This window comes from Patagioenas fasciata, chromosome 6 (assembly GCF_037038585.1).
Source record: "Patagioenas fasciata isolate bPatFas1 chromosome 6, bPatFas1.hap1, whole genome shotgun sequence".
NCBI lineage: Eukaryota > Metazoa > Chordata > Aves > Columbiformes > Columbidae > Patagioenas > Patagioenas fasciata.
In genome coordinates this window covers 25,968,635-25,993,976 of record NC_092525.1, presented here as the reverse complement: position 1 = coordinate 25,993,976, position 25,342 = coordinate 25,968,635, and the positions used below count along the sequence as shown (strand labels likewise).

At 41.2% G+C, this 25,342-nt stretch overlaps 1 protein-coding gene across 4 annotated transcripts in view; it reads left to right on the top strand.

Annotated features, from left to right (window-relative positions):
• Window positions 1-326: 326 nt before the first annotated feature.
• DENND1B (DENN domain containing 1B) overlaps window positions 327-25,342 on the top strand; it is a 152,959-nt gene continuing 127,943 nt past the window's right edge. For 3 of the 4 annotated variants that reach the window (XM_071810295.1, XM_065842135.2, XM_065842134.2), the window contains exons 1-2: window positions 327-478; window positions 3,103-3,167. In XM_071810295.1, coding sequence (XP_071666396.1) covers window positions 462-478; window positions 3,103-3,167 — 82 coding nt within the window. In that variant the 5' untranslated portion in view covers window positions 327-461. Of the gene's footprint in view, window positions 479-971; window positions 1,099-3,102; window positions 3,168-25,342 lie in introns of those variants that run through there. The other variant, XM_071810294.1, reaches the window with a different exon arrangement.

The window sequence follows — 25,342 nt, the reverse complement described above, 5'->3', positions numbered from 1 at the left end:
CACCTACGAGGGGCCTCGGCCGGGCCCAGGCCGGCCCGCGGGCAGGGGCTGTAGCCGTGCCGGGCCCGCCAGGGCACCTGCAGCGCAGGGCAGGGGCGCCGCTGCGGGGGGCGGCCCCGCGGCCCCAGCTCGTCCCCAGGCCCACCCTCGCCGGGCTCAGGTGACACCGGCCCCAGCGGCTCCCCGGGCCGCCGCGGAGCTTCCTGGTTCCCAGAAGGTGCCGGAGCGGCCGCAACAGGAACTGAGAGACGGGGGGAGGAGGCGGTGCCGCCGCTCCGCTGCAGTCGCGGCCCGAGCCGGGGGAGCGGAGCAGCCATGGGCCGCCGCCCGCCGCCGCCGCAGCGCTGAGCCGCCCCCGCCGCCCAAGGGAGAGGGGCCGGCGCTGCCCCCTCGCCCCTGCCGGGCGGGGCGCTTCTTCCTGGGGGGCGCTGGAGCAGCCGCCGGGGGCCCGCGATGTGACCATGGACAGCAGGTTCAAGTGAGTGCGGGGTGCGAGCGGCCGCGGCGGGGCCGGCGCGGGGCTGTCAGGCGCGGCGCACCGAGCGGAGCTCCGCGGCGGGCAGACAGCGAGTAGGCCTCGCAGCCGCCCCGGCCTGCGGGCCCGGCAGCCAGGGAGGGCGGGAGGGAGGGGAGGAGGGGGAGCCCACCCGGCGGGAGGCAGCGAGGGGCCGGGCGCGCCGCGGCCGCTGAGTGACAGCGGGGCGGGCAGGAGGCAGCGGGCCCGGGAGCGGGCCGTGGGGAGCGGGGCGCGCAGAGCGGCGGGGCGGCGCCCCCCGCCCCTTGGCCGCCTCCCGGGCCGCCGGCGGCCCCAGCCCAGACATCGCCCTCCCGCAGCTGCGGGGGCAGCGCGCTCCCGCCTCCGCCGGGCACGCGGGGTCAGAGGCGTCGGTGTCGGGAGCGGCGCCCGGCGGGGCGCTTGGGCGGGCGGAGCGGTGCCGGGTCGCTGCCCGCCGTGGCCGGGGAAGGGTCCGGTGCAGCGGGACTGTTCGCTCCCGCGCCGCCCCGGGCCCAGCGCCCGCCTCCGCAGCCAGAGCTCCCTCAGGCCCGGGCAGAGACCCTGCCCGCAGCAGCTGCTGGTTTGTGACATTAATCTCTCTGGTAATTACAAACCTCCTTTTTGCCGTTACGGTATGGCAGGTGCAGAAGGGCTTTTTAGGTGTTTGGAAACACTGCTCTTGAGCCTTGCCCACCAGGAGTGGTGCCCGGTCCTGCTGACGTTGGAAACCGACAAGATGCTCGACAGGTGTTTGGGGAATTGACAAAAATCTCTGTGTAAATATACGATGAAGAAGCAGGCTGCTACCGGGGAGCTGTAAAGGAGATGAGAGACAGTCTGACAATTCTCAGACTGGTTTGACACATTTTTGACACTTCTAAGCGTAGTGGGATGTGAAGAGTAAACTTAGAAGCATTTTTGTGTGAAAGCAGATTTAGGGTGGTGTAGTGAAAGATGGAAGGCAGCTTTACTTCAAAGAGCTTTCTTCATGAGGGTAATTCAGCTAGCTGTTGAGTTAGAAGCCCTCATTTGGTGTTTGTAACACTCTAACCCATCCACATTAAAAAATCAGTGTTGCTTGGTCTGGGTTTTAGGAAGAAGTGGAAGGAGAAAATGGCCTGTGAGAGTATATACTTGGCACCTGAGCTAGAGTAACACCATGGGAAGATGTCACTTGTTTTAAAGACAGGACTTCTGTGTTTCGTGTTTCTAGGTAGCTCAACGAAGCCGAGCCTTATCAGTTTCATTCTCAACCTGCTTGCCATCCAGAGGAACAAAGGACGGACTTTAATACCAGAGTAAATCTCCAATATCCTGGATTTAGGCTGTTGTAACTCAGAGCAGAATTTGATCTCCTACACACAGGATCAGTAGAAACAGGATTTTCCCAACTAAAGGCTTTAAAATGCAATGCAAAGAAAGACTCTGATACAGGCGGGTTATGTCTCCATAACCTGAATTAGGCTATAATTGTGTATCTCAGTTGATGATGGTGCTGAGGTCAGTGAAAGCATGTACTGAATCAATTAATTTGTGACAGCTGAAATTTCCCCCAGCTCAGTGTTTGGATTTCATTCAAACATTTCTTTAAAGAAACAACGGTGTATTAATTTGCTACATGCTTTATTTGAGCCATTCTAGACCTGGAACCAAATCTTGAATTTTTTTATTTGCCTAACACTCCAGCTGACTTCGATGGGAGTGTCACTCAAGAAGGGAGTTAAATGTGTGAACCTTTTGTGTGGTTAAATAGATAATTGATATGGGTGCGGTTATACCACTTGTTTTTAATATAAATAGCAGTATGCTGGGTAGGCAGAGGGAGGTGGGTGGTAGAGTAATGGCATTTAGAACTGGTTTAATAAATATTTAGTTTGGGATCAGGTTGAGTGCTAATTGCTATTAGCATATGCAGTTCATTGTTGTCAGGTGTGTATGTCCTGGGGAGGTGGAAGAGGCACTGGCCGTTCCACAGAGCTGACCATGAGGGCTGTGGCTCGTGTGCAGGTTTGGTAGCACGTCCGTCCCAAGTCATTGCATTAATGTTTTCTCACTGAATCCTGCCTGAGATTCAGCCTTGAAAGTCAATCTCTTGTGAAAGAGGAACCTAAGTGATTCTCAACATAAATGGTGGTAATCATCTACATTTAAAGTGTAATGGCTGAATTTGTGGAATTAAAATGAAAGTCTGATGATGGGCTATTCCCATTAAGCAGAGATAAAACGTCGCTTTAGAAAAGGCTGCCCATGACTCCATTAATATGTTTCAGGTTGAGTGATAAGGATTTTTAGTAACTTTTTTTTTTTCCAGCTGTTAGGTGTGGTATGATAGATTGACTTAAAAGCTATTTGATGTATAATGCAGTGGCAGAATCACTGAAATAAATCACACGGTTTAGCTTGTTTATCTTCCTTATTCTTTTTTTAAGGTTGTACAGGGAAACATGCCTTTTTGGTTCTTCCTTAGAACTAATCTGATTTCTGATTTTATTTTAATCAATTTTAATTAATTTATTTGTTATTTATATAGAATGGAAAAGGTACAACATGGTAGAACGCTATCCGAAACATATATATGATTAACCAATTGTGTTTTCTTCTTCTAGGGAAAATCCAGAACGTACCTTTGATTTGGTAGTGAAGATAAGATGCCAAGCATCTGAAAATGAAGGTAACGTACTGGGCCTATTGATTTTTCGTTAGAGAAATGAGAGGTGGAAAAAATTTAGTTTGCATCCTGATCTAGCGCCATCTTATGTTTTGCATTGCTGCTGGATTTGGATTGTATTGGAAAAAAACAATGGTTATTTTGTTGCCTTTTAAAGTCTACTAGTGTGATAATTCGTAGTTGTTGTGGTTTTTTATTGTTATGTTTTCATTTTGGTCATTGTAAAAATATTTTTGTTCTGAGACAAATGTTTGCAAAGCTTGGACTTGAAATGTATCTTCTACAGTTCTTAAATCTTAGTGTTGATTTTATATAAGATTTCATTTCAGCAGAACAATTGACTTCTGTCCATCAGTGGAATGTTAATTTTGATCAGTGTGATAGGGAGAAAGTATGTTCTTTTCTGAACAACAGAAAGAGACTTTCTGTCTTGTGTTTGGCAGCTGCATTGGTTTGATGCATGGTACAAACAGCAATGAGCTCTGACTTGAGCTTGTATTAGCCATTAGTTTCTGTCGAGGGTTAGATTGCAGGGGTGACAATCAAACCCTGGCAGATGTATTGTTAACCTCCTCTCCCCCCCACTTCCCCCTTTTTGCCCCTCCCTCTCCCCCCTTCCCACTCAGGACAGGCGATCGGGAGGGAAAGAAGGAACGAGAGAAGAGAGTTGGAAAAATTAGAGATGTTTTACTAATGCTACTAATAAGAATAGAGAAAATAATACAAAATATACAAAACCAATCTCGGAAGTCTCAGCAGCTGCAAAGCCAGCACCCAAAGTCCTGGATTAGACTCTGTAGCCAACCGGAGCTGGATTCAGTCTGTCACTAGGCCTCAGTTCACAGGGACAACTAGCAAGGTCCTCTCCTAATGTCAGCCATAAGCAGAAGGGAAGGAAAAGGCAAAAAAGGGACGAGATCCTTGTGATCTCCCACTTTTATATGAAGTGTTCATGTGAATGGGATGTTATACACAGTTGGTCAGTCTCTTGGTCACCGATTTCTCGTTGCCCCTCTCGCGAGATGTTCATCCGTGCTTATCAATAAGTTTGCATTCCATTGTTAGGTTTACCAAAACATGTGTCTGGTTCTTGAGGAAAATGCAGCTAATATGAAGGCTTTAGCTGACAGGCAAAATTCACTAAAAGAGAAACTTGCTTTTTAACAAAACCAGGACGGTTTCACATCTCTATAAACACGTGGTAGAAGAGGTGTAGTAGAGCCAGAGGATTTTTTCCTCCCAGGTAAAGAGAAGATGGGATTTCCAGTGCTGAAATTAAAGTGACCCCTAGAAAGTCCTTTGGGGGAACTCAGTTCACATTTTTATCTGAGGCTGTTGGCCTTATAAGAACACAGGGAGAGAAGTAATTTTGGTGGGGTTGTCTTGTGGTTGTGTTAGTCTGCAACAGCTGTGTCTTAATCACAATTGTAAAAACAATAAACTGCATCTTAAAATTGAGTATATTTCTTATCCTACTGTGCCAATGGATGCTATTTCCAGAGTTTACTACTCTAACAAGTTAGAAGCCTGTAGAAGTTCATAGCCCCAAACTACTCCTTTTTAAATTTCAGCTGACGTTTCTGTTAGTGGTATGATGGGTATGTGCCTACTGTGTTTACCCAAACCACTTTTGTTGAAGCTGAGTAATTGTAGTTCTTTAGGTCTTTTCCTGACAATCGTAACAGGCTTTTCTGTACTTGTATTATATATTAGCAATTTCTGATATCTCAAGTTCCTCTGCTTTTTTTTCCCTCTTCTTTCTTCTCCTCTTCATATCGTCGTTCATTTAGTTGTGGAATGACATCTTGGTCCTGGTGCAGTCCTTGGATATTGTTACTTTTTTGTGACCAACCAGCATCCTTTTGTTTATTGCCTGCTTTTTTGGTTTGCTGTTGGTGCAGTCATGGTTCGGGGAATCAGCTGGGATTTCTTAACTCTCTGGTCATTGCTGTGGTTAGTACGATGGCACATTTTGCCTTCTGTTCTCTCCCTTTTGCAGTTTTTACCTTGGTAATTTCACAGATGATGTCTGTGAATCCTGCTTAGCTACTTCTGATCTGTTCCTCATCGCACTGCGTGTTCAGTCTCTGCTTCTACCTGACAGCGCTTCTTGAGGGCCCATTCACATCTCTGCTTAGTCCCAGCTTCAACCTACAGATTTTACTCAACTTCCCTTCCCTCCTCAGCCCAGACTGTTGATAATCCTTTCAGGTCTTTCTCTTGAAATCTTGAAAAATATGGGCTATTTTCTGTGATCAGAACATGGATCTGTATCTGTTTAATTCCTTTATCTCCTTTTTGACTTCTGATTTTTGTCACCTGCAGCTCTGTGTATGACAGCCTGCACCTGAGTTCTGCTCGTAGTCACTTCCCTGCCTTCCTCAGAGGGTGTTTTGTGCTGTTTGTCAATTGTCCCCTGTGGAGAGTGGCACCTTTAAGAAACCTCTGCATCTCCTTGAGCCTGAGTTGATGTGGAGACTGATGGGTGACCACACTGTGGGTGCACCCTCTTTTCTTCCACTGTTTGCTGTCGTCCCTTCTACCCTGTGTGGACTCAGGTGCTCGCCTGGGCTCAGGTGTTCGTCCGTGGGGTGGCCAAGGGCAGAGGGAAGGTGTGACACCAGTAATGTGGGGGTATGCAGTGGGTGACTGGCAAGGGGCTCGGGGTGTTTCAGCTGGCCTCTGGGTTCTGTTGATTCTTGCATATGTCTGCAGATAGCACAAAAGTACAGTTCCCTTTTAACAATCAGATTGTGCTGGCTGAATATTCTGCTGTACTTGGTGAACCATCTGGGATTTAATTTATTTCACATTATTTCTAATTCAGATAACAGTCACTCCAGTGAGGGCTTGATATCATATTTACATGTGGTATTATGAGCTCAATGATGTATCATATTAATATATCTGAATGTTAAAGTTATTTAAAGGAAATTCACAAGGGACGAAAGCGTATTGTCTTCCCTGCTACTTCAGAAATGGAGCACAAGGCTTGTCATGCTAAACAGGGAGCTTTCAAGGTTGGTTTAATATAAGGCCTAACAAATTTGACAGTTACCCTGTATTGTAGGTCTTGCCTTTAAATAGATTTTCATGCTAGGATAATCTTTTGAATATATCACACTTGAAAACGTGGTCCATTCACCTGTTTCTTTGCTCATGCTTCTTTCTTTCTTATGAAAGAGATTTGTGTTTAAATAGGGGCTTTTTCCCTCGCATCCCATCTGCTCCTTGCACTTGATCCTGAAGCTATGTCAGGGCTGAATTTGTGACATCACTGCCACCAGTGTTGCCGTGGAAATATCACAGCCACAAAATTGCGATCGCCCTGCATGAGTGAGCAGCAGGAGAAGCTGACTTAGTAGAGAGGAAGACCTTGATGTGACCCATGGATCTTGAAGCTTTTTCTTTTCCAGCTTTGCTGTAGTGTGTGTTCTCCTGCATTTTAATTTCCCTGTGCCAACCTGTAGCTGTTATAACAAATAAAAATTGAGGTAGCCTTACTGCATGTGGGACTGTTAATAAGATGCTATATGCCTGCAACAGTGTGACGTGATGAAAACTTTTGCTGGTAAAATTATTATGCTTTTGGAAAAGTATTTTTAGATAACTTCTTAATTGTAGCATAGCTTTCAAATAATGTTAATTTTTCGGATCGGACTGTGTCCAGCTATGCAGGATCTTATGCACATAAAGTGCAGCAGGGTTTATGTGTGTTTTGAAATTTGTTATTAAATCATTCCACTAATTATCTCCAACACTGTTTTCTGCTTGACGTAAACACCTAAGAGGTTTCATGTAGGTTAACGTAAATTTATTGCTTCATGTATGGTAGTAGGTCCTGCGTTGGTTACAGCGTAGTTGTGCTAGCATGTCTTTAGTTGTAATTGGATCAAAATTTTGTTTTCTCATTTGATACTTGTTTTTTGTCATTTAAGAGTAGCTTGCATACTTGACTATTTTTTAATACTGTGCTCTTGACTGAGTAGGTCATCCTTTTGGGCTGCTCTTTCTCTTTGTTTTAAACTACAGGACTGCACAATAGTGTTACTAGAATGCTGATTTTCTAACTCTATTCTCCTTTTTGGCACGGAAAAGAAAAAAGGATACTCTTCACGTAAAAATTCGTAAAATTGAATGCTCTGTTGATCTAATAGCATGAATTCTAACATTTTTTGCTGTTGCTGACAAGCTTTGTTTGTTTCTAACTTGGGTTATGTTAAAAAAAATATTCTGTGTGTTAGAGGGGCTTAATGTCTACTGTTAGCACAAAACAGGATATAGTTACCTCAACAATTTAAAATATATTGCTTACTATATTTTCAGAGTAAACAATGCTTTTGATATTATACTACACCTAACACTTTACCTTGGAAGTTGCATTTCAGCTATATTTAATTAGACAGTTAAGGCATATATTCCAAAGAGGGGAAAAACGGCTTTAGAACCCAGATCAGATTGTAACTTATGTCATAACTTCCAGTCCTTTGCAGCATAGTCAAGATGCAGTGTTACATTCATCCTGAGTGCACAGTTTGATGTGAGGCCGTTGGTTCAGGGCTGTACGACAGCTGCACCTCAAGCAACGTGACTCTTCTTGTCTCTGAAAGGTGATGCCTCACCTGGTGCTTCATGGTGCGCTTGGGCCTGCAAACTGGCTCAGCCAAGCAGGCTGCAGCTTGGGCTTTGTGTCTAGCCAGCTCCTTCCATCATGACAAGTAAACTGAATTTCTGGAAGGTTGATGTTTCTGAACTCTTCCACAGGACATGTCCAAAATAATAGTGCCAGTGTAATCTTCATGAAGAGTGCACATTTATCTATCTATCTGTGCATATGCAAACATATACAGTGTGTACAGTCTGAACTTTAGATTTTGGTTAAGTGTGCAAAGGTGAAGTTGGTAACTTAACTCATTTTATAAGCTGCACTCCCTATATTGATTTTATGAAAACTGGGTTGCAGAGGCCGGATGCAGAAGGCAGCGCAGAGGTAGCAGCAGAAAGGCAAACGTGCAACACCTTCTCTGAACATAAGGTCTTCAGCGTTTCTGTCCACGATTTCCCAAGAAGATGATTCAGATTGGTTTCAGTTTGTGTGGTTAAGAGAGTGCTGTCTGCTACAGCTTCATTTTCTTTGAGTATAGCGCATCTGAAAAGCAATTAAAAGGCTCCATGGAGTGTGCAGGTAGATCCAGGAAATTAAACCACTGCATGTCTTGCTTTGAGTCTAGGACTGCTTTAGCCCTGACTGAAATTGGTCAAGTTTTGCTTGAAAACCTCTTCGAAGTAGCAGTTCATATTCTGTTCAAGGAAAGAATAGTTGTTTGAACAAGACTTGAAATTTGCTTTGTCTCTGTTTCCTCTTTAAATGCTGGGAAGCCTTCTCTAGCTCTAGGGCTAGATATGTGATTTTCAGAGAAGGTGCTTTAATAGTGTGTGTTGAATTGCGGGAATAACTCCTGTAGTTTATCTTGCTTGTGCCAGAATGATGATAAATATTAGTGATGCATGATCTCAAAATTATTTTTCTTTAAAGGGTCTTCTTTTCATTACATTTTCAAGGGAAAGTCATGCAAATCAGTTTAATTGTATATTGGTGGTGTTAAGAATTATTTTAATTAAGTTCAGGAATTAGGCCAGAAATGCAAAATTATTTGTATGAGGTTTGATTGTGATCTGTAATGTACTAATAAGATGTGTAGTTTCAGGAAGGTCCTGATTCTGGAAAAAAGTTTAACGCAGTTGGTAAATCTGTCCATGGGTAACCTGTCTAGCTTTGTAAGATTTTGATTGTCTTCCAAAGCTGCTTTCAGGATTGTGCTTAGAGCAAGCACTATTTTTTCTTCACTGAAGAGAGCTGTTTATTCGCCACAAACACTGAGCCTGTGGGTGCAACATGCTGATCAGATAACTCTTCCTCTGCTGTACTGTTGTTTTTTTTTTCAGAGCGTCATTTGAACATGATTAGAAAGATAATTCTATCAGCGTAATACATGAAGAAGTTTGCATTTTTTTTTTTTTTTAAAGCAATTAAAACTTTTGCTGTAGTCTTTATATACTATCAACCTTTTTCACTATTTTAACTGAAAGGACACTGGCCTACAGAAAGTTAGGTTTCTCTGACTTTTTAAAGCGTGCTGTGTTCTTCAGGTGACTATGAAGATTAACTGTATATTGCTGTCAACTAGATAAGCTTTCATACAAGTCTTGTGTTTATTTGTAGATTTTTAATGTCAAATACTGTGTTACCATATTAGAATTTATTTTACACCAATACAAAGTTAAAGATGCTTTTTTGGTTTGTAGAATGTCATTTCAGAACGTGGGATATCTGATTATAGTCTTGAATGCAGTTTTTGTGTATAAAAAAAACAAAGGCTTTCTTTCTGTACTCCTCTAGAGTTTCATTGAGTTTAACACACCCCATCCCAAACTCATTAACTCATATGTTGTTGTTTAGGTTAGTGCTGCTTCCCTGTGAGTGTTTCTGTTTTTCCTGATGCAATTTTCAAATGATCGTACCTAAAAAGCTTGGAAGAGCACATTTAATCTGACCTCGTTTCTCTACAGGATTACCAATTGCTTAGGAGTGGAATATTTCACAGTCCTTAATTGAAGATTATATCAATGTTTTGAGGGCAAAAGCAGGTAGTGCTGGAGGTTGTGCATCACTTTTGTCCTTTTTGACAACGCTAAGGACCATAAGCCAGAGTTTGGCTGAAGCTCTGTCATGTGTGAGCACCAAGCATACCTGTAAATTCTTCACAAATTATAATCTACTGTATAACTTTGAACCCTCCAGTTGTATCTAAAGGAATGTTTTCATTATATTCAGATTTCATTTAATTGGAAAGCTCCTCAGGGTATGAACGATGTCTGCTGTGTGTTTAAACAGTCACTAGCAAAGAGTGGGTGTTGGAGAATTATGAACAACAAAAACAATTAAGGCAACTATGATTTTGCATCTGAGATAAAGATTGGCATTTTGATGCTTTTTACCTTTTCCATTCATTCTCCAGAGACTGAGAGGTGGAGAGCAGTCACTCCAGCTTTCAGCCTCTCTTCACAGATGCAAAAATGTGGAGGAAAATGTTGGTTTTTGGTGCCTCATTTCCTCCAGATTTTTTTTTTTTCCTCCAACCTACAGAGATTCTTGGATGTATGTGTAATTTGGAGGTGGGTGCAGATATATGTGTGTAGGAGGTGAAAGGGTGAGAGCTGCTGGAGAAATAGGTCAAGGAAGCCCCTTCTCCTATCTCCCCTGCATTCTTCACCAGGGATAAGAGACCTTGGCGGGGAGGGGTGACTCTGCTCCCCAGCAGCCAGAGGACGGGCCTGGGAGGAGCGGCAGGCTCTGCTCTACTCCAGAGATACCAGCTGTAGTAATGTGGGGGCAGGCGCTGCGGTATCAGTGCTGGTACAGATGAATTATTCCCCTGCAGGCATTTGCCCGACAGTGTCATTTTTTCATGTAATGCCATATGCCACTTTCAACAGTGTGATTTGGTTTTGGGCAGTGAAATTAAAAGGGAAAAACTTGATGAGTTAACTTTTTACAAATATTAACTTGTTATAAAATGGATTTTGTATAAAATTCAGTAGAATGGACACACTAGTATTAATTAAATATAAGCTGAAAACAGCAACCTGTATCATGTAATGTCATCAGTCAGTATGAAAGTTGGTGTTGCTGTGCTTTTTTCAACTTTAATTTTAGTTTTGTTTTAGTACTTAACTATTTGAGATGGCTGCCTGGGGGACAGTTTGTGGGCTTTTAAGGTGCTTGCATTCAGAAGTGTTAAGATTTTGCATATTTTTCTAAACTATTGTCAGTGTGCTGCTGCTGCCCTCCCACACACCCAACAGTCCGTCTGCACAGGGGTTTATCGTCCTTTAAGGAGATATGTTATGCTCCTAGCTCTCTTCGTATATAATTTAGTGGCTTGTCTTTCATGTACGGAGGGTTTAAAAATCTGCTTTAAAAGCTTTGAAAACCAGTTAAATTTTCAAGGTTTAAAATGCTTTTTGCAAAGCTATGAGGCACTTCTCTCTCTAGCACAGACTTGAAGAAGCTGAAGTGTAGGGTTTCCTGTCTGGTTCACAGAAACAGTCTTTAAATTCTTTTTCCTTTGCCGCTAGTGATATTATCTGGGGATGCAGATACATATAGATACATGTGCTCATCATATAACTGTTGGGATAGATACTTCTGTTTGTAAATAAAATAAAGGGAAGAGTTCTGTTAATGTTCATGAAGGGCTTAAAAACCCCTGAAGCCAAAATAAGTTTTCCCAGTAAAATGCTGTTGTTATTCCTTAAAATAATTTTGTGTAGTAAGAACAATTTGAGCATAGCACCACTGTGCAACTAGTGTGTCAGGAATCTCCATTTTTCTTTTGTGGTAGGCTGATGTGTGGTACCTTCAAGATCCAAATAAAAGCATGCTTAGGATGGAAGATTCCATGTGACTGACAGATAAAGTACTAAAATGCTGAAAACATTATCTTCTTACATTTGCCTTTGACATTTTTCTGGGTATCTTGGAACTCTGGCTCCACGTTTGGAACTGAATAATTTGGGTGGACAGAGTTCTTAGATTTTGTGATTCTGGTTTAGGAGAAGAGATTAAAACTTAACACTAAATTTTATATGGAAAAGAGAAGAGAAAAAGCAGAAGTGGCGAGAGAAAAGAGGCCGGAACAAGATTTTGGGTGTGGTATCTGCGCTTCCTGAGCTGGGAAAGCAGAGGCAGCAGTTTACAGTCATAACAGTCTTCCTTTGCAAAATTCTTAATCCTCACTTGGAAGGTACTGTCCAAGTATTAAATTCTTAATTAGAAATAAGGCTTGAACAACGCCCTTAGATGACGTTTCCTAGAGTTTGAGTCTGGATCTGGTTTCTTTATGCATTTGAGCGGGTATCTGATGTAGATTAAAACCTAGCTGAAACTGCAAACTTGTGCCTCAAAATAGCATATTAGTTAGGGTTTCTGTATTTACTTTAGGATATCTTTTATAAGCTTTCTTAGTTAATGCTAAGTTTTAATCATCATAGGGACATAATTGTTATAACCAAGGTATTTTGCCATAGCTGGTTTACCATTGCGTTTTTCCTTAAACTCAGAATGGGAAAGAGTGACACAAAGAATGATTAATACAACTGCTTACCTTCTAATAGAGAACAAGAAATTCCTATTTATCTGACTTCAGCTGCTGTTCACATCAAAGGTTTTACTTGTTGTACCAGTTGAACCTGTTTTAGAACACATCCAAATATTGTAAAGTTACAGTGTCATTGTGTAGACAGAGGCAAATGTTTGTTTTTGGGAGGAGGCAGTTTATTTGCTCTGCTACAGGACAAGCTAAATGCAAAAATATGCTGTCTTTGTATTTAAATACTGGATGATAAATGTTGAATTGAACTGTGTTGTGGGAGTTGACCTGACACGGAGAAGCCATGCTAGTGATAGGTGTAAGGCACAGCATCGTTTTGCCAGTTCAGGAAACCAAAAAGAATGAGGGATGCCCTTACTGGCTCCTGCTGTCTGGCTGATGGCTTTGCAACTCCTAGGTTACTCTCAGAGTGTTGGAATTGTGTCGGGGTTATGTTAAACTCCTGTCCTTTTGAGGAAAATAGGTTCAACAGTTTTGCTGGTGCCTTCTTGTTTTCTATTCACATAGTAAAACTTGGGTCCTAAGGAGAAAAACAAATACTGAAAGTTAGATCCCCATCACTCATGGTCACTTTGAAGCATTGCACATTTGAAGATAGAGTACATTTCCAGTTTGTTAAAAAAAGAAATCTGTCAGAAAAGCTCAATTAGGCTAGATTGGTATCATGCAGCAATTCATAGAACTGAAAATAGTTAATAGTATTGTGACACGACATGGAAAATTCTGAAAATCTTTGAGTCCAGGAAAGACTGTTGCTGTTACTCATTCTAGGTATCTTCTCCCTGGTAAGAATATTGCTAGATAAAAAAGAACATTCGTTGCTCAGTGCCAGATGAATTGCTTACTTCTTTAGCTGAAACTAATGAACTTCTCCTATCATGTCACAAGTGGCTGCGATGACAGTCATTGTGTGGCAGGACCGGTAAAGCTTTCTGACGCTGGAAACTGTGTTGGGTGAGGTTCTGAGCACTCGGTTGTGGTCACAGTCAGGCGTTTTTAATTGGTGCATCTGAGTACACCCATTGTAGTTTCTGGGAATAGGCATGTCCCATGCATTTTAAGTACCTGTTTACATTTGCTTTTACTTGGGGCCAGAGCCCTGTAGCATCCCACAAGGCCTAGTCTAAAAATGCTTATAAAGTGTCAGCCAGGGCAAAAAAAGATCAAACTAGTATGTGTAATTAATAAGTAAACAATTGAAAAGAGAATATCTTTCTCAGCCTTGATAGAATATGCTGTATTTTACATATAATATTTTAAAAAGTATTCTTTTGCATTCTGGTTGTAATCAATGCTATGGAAGTGCATGGCAAAAAAGAAAAAGTGCTTGAGATAACCACCTCTGAAGTGCCTGGCTGAAAACATTTTTCACTGGCAATAAAAACCATAATAATTAAAGCTTTCCTTAAACTCTCTGGCAGCTAGTGATGGTGACTATCTTCTTTTTAAATAAACAATCTTGTGTGACATTGCTGGATGTTAACAGATCTAGCAAACTGCTTTGTCGTTGAGAATACTTGTCAGACCTCGTGGCCCTTGGAGGAAATTTGCATTATGTTTTCAGCAGTGAACACAACAGAAATTCTTTCTGCTCCTGCTATTGGGGAAAATTATGAGGGAAAGGGTAAACCAGATAAAATAAGAATAAACTAGCAGTGCTTTCAGTGGAAGTGCAATAGGGAGAAGGTTGAGAACGGACAGGCTGGTGAATGGTGGTGGCTGTGGACTGCAGAGCTCCCAAAGCCAGGAGATCCCTGAGCGCTTGCTCTGGTGGGGGCTGGGGAACATGAGCTTGATCTGCTTGTGTATGATCTGCTTCGGACGTTTTAAATAGGTGAGAAAGGTCTGAAACTGCAGCATGCTTTGAAGCTGTGAGAAGAGGAAAAGTCCTTTGCTTCCAGCCCTAAACGACTTCAGTTCAATCTGTGGGATTGCATGACTTTCCTAATGTGGGACTGAAGGTGTCTCAGCTCTGAAACGCTGCTTTTCGCTGTATTTCCCAGAAAACCTCTTGGTAATGTGTTTGGCCTCACAGAACCCATCTAAGTGACTTCTCCTACCTGGGTGTTGCGATTGATGATGCTTTCTATGATTGTTTCACTCTTGAAAACTGAAAAATACTCAGTGCGGTAATGTGTGAAAATGAAGGTATCTTGTTTTAAAGGAATATTCAGTAGAAATTTTGGCTTTCTCATGAACAGTGGCTGTACTTCATACACTGTCCAAATTTTAAAATGCTCAATAGCCCTTCTAAAGGGAGGCAGGCGCATTCAGGAAAAAAATCTGACTGTGTATGCAATCACTTTAGTAAGTTGTGGCCTGGGATTGTGGAATGATCTGTGTGCTCACCAGTTACTATCGTCATTAATGACTTCAGTAAAAGAAGGTCTGAAATGAATTCAGCTTAGGAGAGTTGCGGAGGCACCACTTGTTATGGTTGTATTGTAACATGGAGTTAGTGTCAATCTTTGTAAAGTAAACATATACTCTTAGGATAGGCAGTTCTTTGGGGTTCCTGCTGGGAACATAACTGGGCTATGTATGGAGCCAAATCAGAATTGCTCACATTGTGTTTTAGAAACATAATGGGATTTTATAAGCTGGTAAAAGTACATTGTTTGTGTTGTGTCTTATTATGTACACTCCTCCTTATCTTAATATAAACAGGGAAATGTGATACTGACATATGTTACTGGGGCACTTCTGCTCCTCTGTCTTTTAACACTAGGAATTATTCATCTAAGCATGACCAGTATGTTTTAATTGTCAGCACATCTTGAAATGTGCATTGTTCAGTGAGCAAGACAAAAGTCTTGCTAGGACAGAAAGTGTTGGAGCAGCATAAACAATAGTTGCAAACAAAGTAATGTTTCAAAATGCTTTGTATGCGATGAGACTAAAGGGATTTTGGTATTTTCTTTTTTCTTCTCTCTTTTTTTTTTTTTTTTTTTTTCCTAGACCTGTATTTAGTTAATGTTGCTTTGGCTGTGTAGAAGAGTATATATGACAGCACAACAGTTAGAATACTAGCTTGTGGGTCAGAACACAATGCAAATCATGAAACAGATACAAATTGCCTAATCTGAGATAAATGTTGAAACAGTTAAGTGTTACAGAAAGAGTGAGAAGGTGGCTTTCTATTGATCGATGTTCCAGAACCTCAATTTTTTCTAGAGTCCTAGCAGTATATATTCAATTAATGTGTTTCATGGGAATATAAGAAGTTATGTCATATATGTAAAATAAAAAGAAATGATAGTGTGTATTGTGTGTTATCCTAAATTAATATTCCTGTGACAGAGCAATACTGATCTGTTATAATAAAATAATACATCTTAGAAATCAAAGAAACCACATTTGCAATATAAATCAGTAGTTCTCAAGTTTAATTATCCCATCATACTCATACTTTGTTCACCAGCATTTCTGGAGGATTTTGTTTAACTCTAGAGTGTAACAACTAGACACACTGGAATGATGTGGGTATTGCAAATATGCAGGGTTAGGCAGAGAGCCAGATTTTATTCTCAGCTCTTCTTTGAACACCAACAGCTGAGAGATGAACTTGAAATCAATGTCTTCAACTTCATTAGGTTTTCTTAAGAGAATGGAAAATGGTGCTTTTTGAGACACCCTGATTGACTCCTTGCATCTGATATTCTCAGACATTATAATATAATTCATATCTCCAAATAAAGTATAGGAACAGTGAAACAAGAATATTCTTTCATTTATTCATTTAATTTATATTAGAAGTTATGGCATTAATAAAATGCACAGGTGTGTGGATAAAATCTGTTTTATGTATGATGAACTGCAGTTGTTCCCTGTAGAGGATTCCTGTGCCCAGAAAACTGACCACATGCACTGAAGATGTTCTGGGACAAAACACAGTACCTGACAAGGTCCCAACCAAGTCTGGTTTCCAATGGTAGTGAGTCAACAAAGACAAACATTTTATGAACAATAGGTGAAGTATCTTCCTAACTTGTGGCTAGATAGCTCAGTAGTTATTAATAGGATACAAAATCTTTCATTGCTGGAATATGTTTACAGAACTAGCTCTGAATCTTTTTTTTTTCCTCCTCTTTTGAGTGTCCCATTATTGTCTGTGCTTCCTCTTTTGCATATATGAGGTTTATGTTTTCATTTGACTTATCAGCACTAAGAGAAAACGCTTAAAAAAAACCCAAACCGCATTGTAAGGGCCAGACATAATCCTAGATTTGTTTTGGACTTTGCTGATATTGTGTTTCAGCCAAATAGGGGAAAAAATGATCACACAAAGGTAAAACACATACTATACATTGGTAGGAAGTGCCAGCACCAATCACACCCGAAGGGGAGTGAAGTGAACCACGGTCATGTCGCTGAAAGACCAAGTGATGTGTTACTGGGGGTCACATCACCGAGCTTTGCTGCTGATAAGACTTGCTTAATGGATGCTTACAAAAAGAAGCCAAGTCTTTGAATAGCAGTTTCCAGGAAACAGACACTTGAAGTTTGAAATGAATGACTAATAGCAAGCATGGTGCATTTCTTGGTAGTGGTTCTCTGGCAGCAGTGATGAGCGTCACTGTCTTCTGTTCTGCAGCTTGACTTTCCATGGGCAGCCAGGAGAAAGTAAACACTGTCCTGTTCCCTGAGGGGTGGCACAGAGATTGTGCTGGTGTCACTGAAGTAATAGCGAGGGGATGAGCATTCCTGAAACTGTCACAAAGAAAGTGCATGTATATACCGGTTCTCATTGCACCTTCTTATGATCGCCCCTTCAAGTAGAAGCCAGTGGGGGTAAAGTCTATCATTAAGCAATGCTTTCACCTCAAATAATCTGGGTTTGCTGGGTAAGACAGTGGAGAAAATTAACTGTATAACCTTTTCAACATATTTAAGCAATAGAAAGCTGTTAAAAACAAAGCCAAAAAAAGGCCAAAAAACCCTCTTTATACACTATTGCATGATGAAATATGAGGGAGATATGATTGCGACCTCCTTGAAGTGCTGTAATATCTGCTATTGAAAAGATTAAATGGAACTATGTGTTGTTATTACATTTGCAGCACAGCAGCACTTCAGCTGCAAATCTGTGTGGTAGTTCTAACTTCCTGCTGACCTGTAACTTCAAAAAGAAGAGGATTCTAGGCTTCATCCACGCAGGAAATTTACCAAAAACTCATTAAAACATTGTAAACCTTGCCTGATGCAACAACACATTTACAGGATGTTGTTTCAAGGTACTAATAATCCAGGGAAATGAGTAAATTAATAGGTAAAAACTACATGCCAGTTTACCCAGAGCCAATCAAACATCCTTAGTTGCTCCCTGCCCTGTCACTCTGCGAGGAACAGCAGACGAGGGTTGTGCTGGTGTGGAGCATCACCCTTCATGTCCTCGTTTCTAGAAGGGAGAATATTGCTGAACTCTCTCTCTTCTCAAAGAGTCCAAGATACCACACAGATGTGGTACGTCTCAGATAGATGAGTTTATTAGATTCTTTCTCTTTATTAATTAAAAACTAGGCTGATGTCCAGGCAGTAGTGAAGTAGACTGAGATCTTGTTAGTTCAGGCTGAAACTTTTGCCACATTCATAAAGTGTTTGTAGCATTTCAGAGCATCTGATATTTGCTGCTGTTAATACCAGATCAGTTTTACCTTCTGTGTAAAACACAGGATTTAAAAATAGATCAATACTTTAAATAACTATAAAGATGTTTTCTTTTTGTTACCAATATTTCCTGTGTATTTAGCAAAGAAATAACAAACACTGAAGTGCAGGTTTTTTAAAAACTACTTTGGAGTTTAATTCTAAAAGCAAAAAAAAAAAAAAATGTTCACTAACCCTTTATTAGAACCTTCTTTTTTGTGAAAAAATGAACCATTTGTAGTCAAAATTTTCTTAAGTAGATTTCAAGTATTACTGGAGGATTATATTCAGTAAGCTTTTTCACTTTAAATTTAGCTGCAGGGCTTTGTGGTACTTGAAATGACTCATGTATTGTACCATGGCTAAAAAATTATCCCTTTGTACATGTAGAACTAGGAACTCCCGTTTTATGAAGCAGTTTCAGTAACTGACTAATTGAGATTAAAATTATTAGAGCCCAAAATCGATGGTAGTAAGCAATTATTTGGGTACTTGTCAGTGTTAAGGGGTTTAGGTGTACATTTATGTGTAGTTTACTTTCTTACACGTGGTGCTTCTAGGATGTTGCATATTGCATAGTTGTTTAGATGTCAATTTGATTATACACTTGTAGATCAGGAATGAAAAACAATTTATGTAATTTTGTCTCTTAAGTATGTGGAAGAGCAAAATGGTAAACAGTGGCATATAGATGAACACCACAAAGTAGGTCAGCCAAGTCATCTATGCAGAGCGATTCTTAAATTTGTGTTCTGTGTATTTAGTTTATAACTGTCTACAAAATAAGTTTTTTTTAGCACATCAGAAATGAGATTTCAGTAGCTTAATGAAGTGCCTCCTTATCATAGTGCAGTTGGTTCCTCGTTTTGCTGTCTTCTCATTTTTGGTTTTAGTTTTGGGTGCAAGTGTGTGTGGGAGGAAGTTGTGACTGAGGCTTTTTGTTAAGGAGATGCTCTGTCATTTGAAGAACAACAGAAATATGTTCTCAAGTCAGCTTCTCATTGTTCAGACAAGTAAAGATTCTGTGGTTGTTTTTTTCATTGCAGATGATTTGTCTCTGTGTTTAATGCATACATGGTCTCTGAAGACACGTGTCCCTTTTCGCATAGCTGCTAGAACACTGGTTAATAAAACCAGCTGAAGTTATCCACAGCACATGTTGCAGTTCAGTGCTTGGGTGAAACTGGCCAGCAGGACCTGAACCCGGCTGAATTATCCAGAAAATTCCTTCTGAGATGTGCTAAACTCTGCTTTCCAGATCTGGCAGCTTAAAACAGGTCTGCCATTGCTGTGAGGAGCTGAGCGGGCCGTCTTTGACAGCACGGCTGCCTGCTTGGAACAAAACACCTGCACCACCAGTCCAAAATACAAATCCTTCCCTGCACTGGATGCAACTTCTTCTCTGTGTAGATCCGGACTAAACTGTTACTCATTTCCAGTGATCTCCAAAACATCTGCCCCATCATTTGCCTGCGTTAAGACTGCTCTGTAGCAGCTGAAAGGGGACCGGCCGGGCGAGGGAGGCTTTGGAGAGTTGCCTCAAAGACCTACTCCCTGTGGTTGTGTTCCTGGTGTGACTCTGTTCTTGTATTTCGAACTGGAAGAAAATAAGTCAAAATACAGAGTATAGCCTTTCAGGCAGAGAAGAAACAGTGTGAGCAGGTTTTGGGGCAGTTTAATCCCTGGCTGTGCGTGCAGGTGGTGGGTGTCACAGTGCCCAGGACCCGCCGGGGTGGGTGCAGTGTCCTTTCTGCAGCGTGTGCCCGCGGGCAGCTGCTCAGGTGTGGGAGCTGCTCCAGGCTGCCCTCTTCTCAGCAGCAGCGCGCCTGCCTGCTGTGAACACCTTCTGGTCCAGGCTCTCTGCACCCTCGGCAGTGTCCTGGGGCAGTCTGGCTGTGCTACTGTGTTTGTGAGCAGTTTCCTTTTGTGTGTTTGAAACCTACTACTGTTGATTCACTTGGATTATAGGTTTTGTATTACAAGAAATAGGGAGTAATTATTTCTTTTTCACCTTCACTTGCACTGTGGGTGATCTTTCATCCACCCCCGGCTGCCTGAAAGTGTAATTTGTTGAACCTAGCCCTGAGTAGGTGCTTTTCCTTACCTATGATGTATCCTTTTGTGTTCTTCTCTCAACTGTATTTGTTTTTTGAGGAAAGGATGGTCAGAACTGCACAGAACATCCAGGGCATCATCATGTTCTGGATTTCTGTAGCAGCAGAGCAGCAATTCACAATTTTTCTTTTTTTTTTTTCTTTCCTCCATGCTTGGAAATAAGTGTTCTGTCACTCTTACCCATGGTGGAGAATCTGCTGTTTATTGTTACCACCCTTTCTTATAAGAATGTAAATATATGCAGTTGTAAAAACAAATCTCACCACCCCCAAACCACAAGTTTTTGTGTTCTGTGTCTCTTTCTAAAGCTTCAAATCAGTAGGTCATCTTATCTCATGTAATGCAGTTTTTCAGAGTATTTTTTTCCCAGATGCTATTGTGCTAAATGTGGGCTCAGGAAAGAGAATGGAAAAATGGCCCCAAATGTGTTTTCAGTATAGGATTTTTACTTCTGTTCGCAGAGAGAAATCCAGTGTTCTGATTTTGAAGTCTCCAATGTTAATATATATTTTTTTCCTCTCAGTAACCTTGTTTAGAACTAAAAATAATAATGAATCATAAGAGTATAAATCTATTTCTATTATCATGCTCTTGAGTTGATGCTCTGGATTTGTTCCTTCCCAGACTACATTTCTTCTCAGATGTTTTGTCTGTCTGAAATCAGTTTGCATATAACTTCTCAAACTGGCCTACATATGTGTGAAAATGTGCATCTTGTTGAATCACACTCACAGTGAATATCTATAAATAAGCAAATTGTTTGGTACTGTGAGGAGGTTTGTAGGGTTGGATCCTCTGTGGTGGCTGCGTTGTTTAGGGGAGCTGACTTGGGTTCCTGTGCAGCACTGCTCAGCTTCAGAGGAACATGGTTACTTTCTTGTTTCATCACAAAACACTCTTAAAAAAGAAACAAAATCCCCCAAAGTCAAGCAAGCACCCTCGCATTCCCCCAGTCAAGCAACTCAGCAATCTGTTTGCTGCTTATTTTGAGGTTCTCTGCCTCTGTGTTCAAAACAAACTGGTGAAACTGGTGAGGGGCGCATTTCCTCAGCAGTGGCTTTTTCTCCTAGCAAAGCCCCAGGAACTCTTTCCAAAATACACACTTGAGAGGCCATAAGAACTCCACAAACATGCAAGCATCTTTTTGTCTGCAATAATAAATTATTTTCAGTGATTCACAGTATCTAATCTGCTTATTCAAACATTAAAACATTAAAATATTACTTAGATCTAGTGGTGGTTGTTTTGTTTTTTTTTTTTCCCTGGCCTGCTTGTGGATTTTTTTTTTCTCAAGATGAAATAATGTATTTTTATTGATTTTAGTCTACTTCACTAATATCTATTGCCACTGTATATTATTTATGCTATAGAAATGCAAGTGTCACAAAGAAACAAAATACAAGTCACTGCAGTGTGCTTTGGTTCCCCTCTCCTGCCCTGCCCCCCTGGCCCCAAATCCCATGGTCTATTTGCACTATAAATTTATAGATACCTTATCTTGCCCAGATTTCTCCCTTTTTGATGGCCAGTGATGCTGAGCACTCACATGTCTTGCTCTATAGCAAAGCATAAGATATTTCTGTTACCATACTTCTGTTATTTCAATTGCTGAAGATAACTGGGACCGTGGGTGAAACTGATGCAGCACTGTCAGTGAAGTCTGGAAGATATACTTCTTACGTCTTGAGTGTTGGCTTAGTGTGTCCTTACCAAGTATGAAGTTAGGCTCTTGAAATATCCAGAATGCTAGGTGCTTGAGTATGAGTTAATAATCTGTGTATTATTTTAAAGGCACACATAAGCAGTAGCTGCTTGCTAATAAAATGCATTTACTGACCCATGAGTGAATTGATCCCTATGACTATTTAAAGCTTGGGGCTCTAAAAGTTTTTCTCTTATCTTTATGTTAAACAATGGAAAGTTTTACCGTATGTTCAAATAACATCTTCATCAGGTTCACAACAGGATACCATAGTTAATTTTCAGTTGAGTGCTTTACAGGATTTTCTTTTTTGCTGGCTGGTTGGGTGAAAGTCTAGACACTGAGAGACGAGGCGTTAGAGGGGCCTCACAATATCGTTATTGTGAATGGTAAGTAGCAGCAGCTTCCTCTGATGTACGGACTCCATGCCCAAACCAGCAGTACAAAGGCAGAGCTTTTGTTCCAAGGGATAGGGGCTAATCCGAGTGCTGCACACTGTGAAAAACCTTTTATGGAAGGGGGGAAAAACTTGCCTTGAAGGTGAGAGGTCAGCAGTTTAACCTCTGACCATAAAATAAGAGACTAGTGAAGAATGGGATGAACAAGGGGGAAAAATACTTCAAGTACTCCATTCTTTGTTTATCAAAAATGGGTCAAGCAGATGAGTGTCAGGAGTGGTTACAGCAGTTCTGATAGGATGCAAGTGAATCTGAAGATGTGTGCTGGTTTAGCTTGGGGCTTGCACAGCTCTCCCTTCTCAATGCTTGAAAAAGAGATCCCCAAATGAAAATCCAGTCTTTCAGCAGCCCTTAAAAGCACAGTGACTCTGCTCTCCTTCTCCCCAGCCCTGATCAAGTTCATTTTTATTAAATTTTTTTATTCTAATCTTCCATTGCATAGATTAACATCATTTAGAATTTGACCTTTTTAACTCTTTCCACTGTTTCTGGGCTGGTTTTTCGGTTCATAAAGAAACATCATGGCAGTAAGCTCCTCACATGCATTCAGGGGACAGTGAGATGGGTCTCCAGTGAATGCTGCGGATCTTTGGGTGGTCATTGCTATTGTACAGCAGCAGGGGAGAGCTGTTTCCAATCTTTGGGCAAAGAGAATATGGAGCCTCTACCCTCTGATCTCATTTTGGTATTATCAGTGCTGGGAATTTAGTTGCAATCTAATTGGAAAAGATGGGAGCCATGTTAACTAGTAGTTAAGCCTCCCGTATTCTTGGGTCCACCCGTTTGGACTAATTGGTTGTGCTACTTCTGACTCAGGCTGGCAGAAGATACATTAAAGCTCAGCTTGCTGCCTGGCTTACAACCAGTCCTTGTGCTTCAGTAGGTCCAGCCCACGAGGAGCTGCTCTCCTTCCTCCTGGGCTCTCCCAGCATGCAGAAGAGACATAATGCTTTACTTGTGCACCTCTGCAAGTTTTATACTTGACTGGACATAGTTGTGTTTTGTATATGAAGTAAATTCCTCTTCCTGCTTCACACAGAGGGATTAAAGTTAGGCTTTGTTGTTGACTCTCTTCACATGTCACATCTTCAAACATTTCCTTGTGACCTGGACAGCTTTAGCCCCTTGCATTATTAGAAGTGGTCAGTAACCACCAGCATTCCTCAGCTGACACCAGGGCTTCTCAGCGTTTGGGGAAATACATTTTGGTAGACGCTTGATTTTATTTGTACTTGTATGTAGCTCAGCCTCTGACTTGGTGCTTTCTCTGACCTTTGGCTAAGCCTAATCCATCATTTCTCCATTTCACAGACATCCATCTTTCTTCTATTTAAGGGGTAAATTTCTCAGAAAGGTATGACTAAGTGTACTTCTGTGTCTGACATGTCTTCAAGTGAGAGGACACACTCTTGGTTCTCTTTACATTCCTTAGAAACCCTTTTAGGTTCACTGATAAGTGAAAGTGAAATGAGTAACCCGTTATACTCTATTTACCTTGCTGTTAATTTTGTGACTTTTCTCAGTGAGCAGCCTACAGTATGAATTGTGATCTTCTAAGCTTTTCAAATTTGATGGGATAAAATGGTGTTCTCAAGCAAAATTATTGATATTTTTGCTCTTAGGGAAACACCAGAAGTTAAAAGGCTTATGCATTTTAGAGTAGGTGTCCTTCCAATATCTGTTATTTGAATTTGGAAAATAAGAGAGAGGTGGTTTTGTTTTGGTTTTTTTTTCCCATCATAATTCATTATTTTGGAGTCTTTTAAAAGCCTCTTCTATACGTTATGAAAGATGACTGATGTCATCATTGTGTTCTGGAATAGTACCTCATGCAATATGTTTGTATTTCAGGAAAAAAATGGGCTGATACTACTGCTGTACAATGGAATGTAATTTGTATCTCCTTGCTAAGTTCTCTAGTTCTCTGTTTCCTTCTCCTTTCTCCCGCTACCCCTGGTTGCTACATTTGGGAGAACACTTTGTGATAAATATTACCCTGTGTGTCAAAAGTAAGGTTTCTAAGTCATGTGTATCTTAAGGTGTTATATTGGCCCTGGGAAATCAAATGACAAGTGAGTGTGGACTTGAGCTACAACAGGATTTTTGTTCCTGGAATCTCAACTGGCTCTTTTCCCTGATGAAAGGAGGTATACTTCACAGTTTTAAGCAGAATGTTATTTTGAAAAGAAATCCTCTGTGGGTGGATGGGGCTTTAGGCTCTAGATCTGTCCTGGATGCGCTTTTCAGCATACATGGAGAAGACACCCAGCTCACAGACCTCCTGTCTTGTCTAGAGCAGGCTGGTCCCCTTGGCAGGAATGAAGAATTTTAGCAACAAGTCATCTGGGATAAGTTGTTAAAATTAAGATGTGATATTTGCATATCCATAATTCTTCAAATCTATTTTTAGTCTTTTCAGTTTTCAAAAGAGTGGATTTTCCCTGCTCTGGCAAGTGTGCTGACTTTGTTTATCAGAATGATGGAAGGTTCAAGATAAGAGACTGGTTATCTGAGGCTAGCTTGAGAAGAGAATATGTCTTTCTACTTGAAAGGTGTAGCAGCATTTTCATATCCAGTATGTTTTCTTACCAGTTATCAAAACAATTAATTAAAAAGGTGCTATAAAGTGATACCTTAATTTATATGGACATAATTTACAAATGCATCGTATCCCATTGATTATGAAATTGTCAGCATGGGTGGTGATGGTTACACTTCATTAATAAAAAAATGGAGTTAGTTATCTTAATGCAAAGCAACTTCTCTTTTATCTAACTGCTTATTGAACAGTTCTTAATGAGAACTGCCCACGCGTGGTTAATGATTTGTTTCTTCTGCAGTGAACGTGCAGTTGTGACACCAGTACTGTCTTACTGGTGGAGATGGAGAACATGCTGAGGACAGAGCACGAGTGTGAAAGGACTAGAAGTGGTTAGTGATCGGGGCTTGTAGGTGACCTGAGGTTTGTGTAAGAAGGAATGAAGAAGTTGGAGAAATAGATAAAAAATGGATGCTAGAATCATACAGCCATTCTGACATGTTGAAGACATCATAGTATCTTTCATGCAATTACTGAAGACAGGG